Source organism: Salpingoeca rosetta, assembly GCF_000188695.1.
Source record: "Salpingoeca rosetta unplaced genomic scaffold supercont1.22, whole genome shotgun sequence".
Classification (NCBI taxonomy): domain Eukaryota; class Choanoflagellata; order Craspedida; family Salpingoecidae; genus Salpingoeca; species Salpingoeca rosetta.
The window spans coordinates 955,130-957,294 of record NW_004754912.1 but is presented as its reverse complement, the minus strand read 5'-3'; the positions used below and the strand labels follow the sequence as shown (position 1 = coordinate 957,294).

Genomic DNA, 2,165 nt, shown 5'->3' with positions numbered 1-2,165 from the left:
GAATTGGGCCAGCGTCGCTAGGACGAGTGTGTGTGTCAAGCGAAGCAGTAGAGCGGCGCGAAGCCACTTGTTTCACGGGACACGTCCGCTGTGCGGTCAGGCGCCGCCTTGTTCGGCCGCGCAGCGAAGGCATCGGCTCGTCGTGCCTGCCGTGCTGCAAGTGTCGCGTAGCACACGCGGCGTTGGCTCCATGATGGGAGTACAGAGTATGGACAAGGCAATGCACGAAGGTGCGTGCAGCGTTTATGAAGCAAGCAGAGTTTGAGGGACTCGAAGCAAGTTTTGGCGCCAAAACAGAAGACGGCCGCAAACGAAACCTACGAACCACCAGATACAAGGCGACCAAAACCACAGGCGTGAGAGACAACGCGTTGGCTCACAAAAGGAACAGTGAGCAAGAGGAAAAGTAAACGCGGGCAACAACAGCACAACACAGCCGGCGTAAGAAGAAGATACGATCAACACGAGTGTGTATGTGGGGCGACGCGCGCGAAGATACAGGGTGACGCGACACCAAATACGTGCTTTCAACAAAGAACAAAGCGAGAGCACAGACACGCGTGTGATGACGAGCACGCTCGTGGACGATGTGAACGTGCGTCCGTGTGTGTTTGCGTGTGGAGAAAAGAAGGGTCGATGCCCGGAGGGGCGGATTGTGGTGCGTGGGAGAGCCCAGCAACACCAAACCGAAATCGCTACCAAGTGTTGTACCGAGATGTCGGTAGTGTAAGTAGTGTAATGTGAAAGTAGACAAGACGAGAGGTGAATGAATCAAACAAACATCAAGTGAACAAACAACAAGTGAGACAGGTGAACAACAAGTGAGACAGGTGAACAACAAGTACACGTGGCAGCCATCTTGCATGCGTGCAAGTTGATGTAAGATTGCATGCATGCAAGTGGTTGGGTATGTTGTGTGAAAGCTGAGTCAGCATTTCACACAACACTTCCTGGATGAGGTCCGCCGTCATCTTGGACAGCGATGGCGGCGGGTCCTCGCGCTCCATGAACCGCATCGCCACATCAAACTCCGCGGGGAGTTCGTTGCGGACGAGGGTGCGCAGGTCGTCCTCCGGGATGGACACGCCGGCAGCAAGGAGCTGCGAGTTGACGTCCGTGATGCGGGACATGAACGTGTCGACGGTGTCCGTGGGCAACCAGGTGGTCGAGGAGAGCTGCTGCCTGAGACGACTGACGTGGTCCTTGCCGCTGCGGATGTAGCGCTCGCGGAGGCGGCGCAGCGCAAGCACACCGGAGCGGCCACGGTTGTCGGTGATGGCCAGCCGCAGCGGGTGTCCCGTCAGGACGCCAAGGAGGAACGCGAAGATGGCTGCGTCAACCTGTGGATCACGGGGATCCAGCAGGCCAGAGGCTCGGGACGCCACCTGCGCTCCTCCGCTCGGAGTGGCGGAAGAAGGCAGAGAGGAAGAGGAGGAAGATGGCTGAGCGCCGTGGTCGTCGCCATCGCCCTCGTCGTCGTCATCGTCGTCGTGGTCCCCCGCGTCGTGGCGGGCCCCAGTGCGGCGAGGGCCGCGTTGAGCGCGGGAGCGAGTGCGGGGACCCGAAGCACCGTGGGTGCTTGGGCTCGGCGATGAAGCAGCTGCTGGAGCCTGCCCGTCTCCTTGGTGGTCAGCACCACCCTCGGCGATGATGCCAGCGTCGATGCCAGCGGCGATGAGCTTGGCCTCGACGGTGATGAAGAAGAGGTTGGCATCCTGCTCAGCGCCAGCGAAGACCTTGATACCGTCTGCGCTAATTGAACTGGGTCTCATAATCTGTTGTAAGTTCATGGTGGTGGTGCTGTTGTTGGAGACTTGTGTGTGTGTGTGTGTGTGCTGTGTGTGCAGAGTGTGCTGTGTTGTGTGGGAGATTGTCTTGGCAAGAGGAAGTTGTGTGTGTTTACTTGAGTTGTGAAGCAAACAAGGATGTAGGATGAATGAACACTCCAACAGAAAGAAACAGAGCAGAAGACAAGAATTGTCGACAACGCAAAGTGGTGACGTGGCAGTGTTTGTTGAGAGTTGTGTGGTTATGTGGTGTGTTATGCAAGAGCATGTAACATCGAGCAACCACACAAGCTAAACACTGCACGTGCAACAGGTTGGAGGGAAATCACGTGAACATTCCAGAACACAAGAGAGGTGAATGCAAAGTTGTGGTGTCGT

The 2,165-nt window shown here is 56.9% G+C and overlaps 1 protein-coding gene across 1 annotated transcript in view; it reads right to left on the bottom strand.

The window, feature by feature from the left end:
- Positions 1-2,165, bottom strand: part of PTSG_12587 (uncharacterized protein) — a gene marked incomplete at both ends in the record, with an annotated part of 11,898 nt that overhangs the window by 3,352 nt on the left and 6,381 nt on the right. The window contains 2 exons of the mRNA XM_004990893.1: positions 84-154; positions 948-1,775. Coding sequence (XP_004990950.1) covers positions 84-154; positions 948-1,775 — 899 coding nt within the window. The remainder of the gene's footprint in view (positions 1-83; positions 155-947; positions 1,776-2,165) is intronic.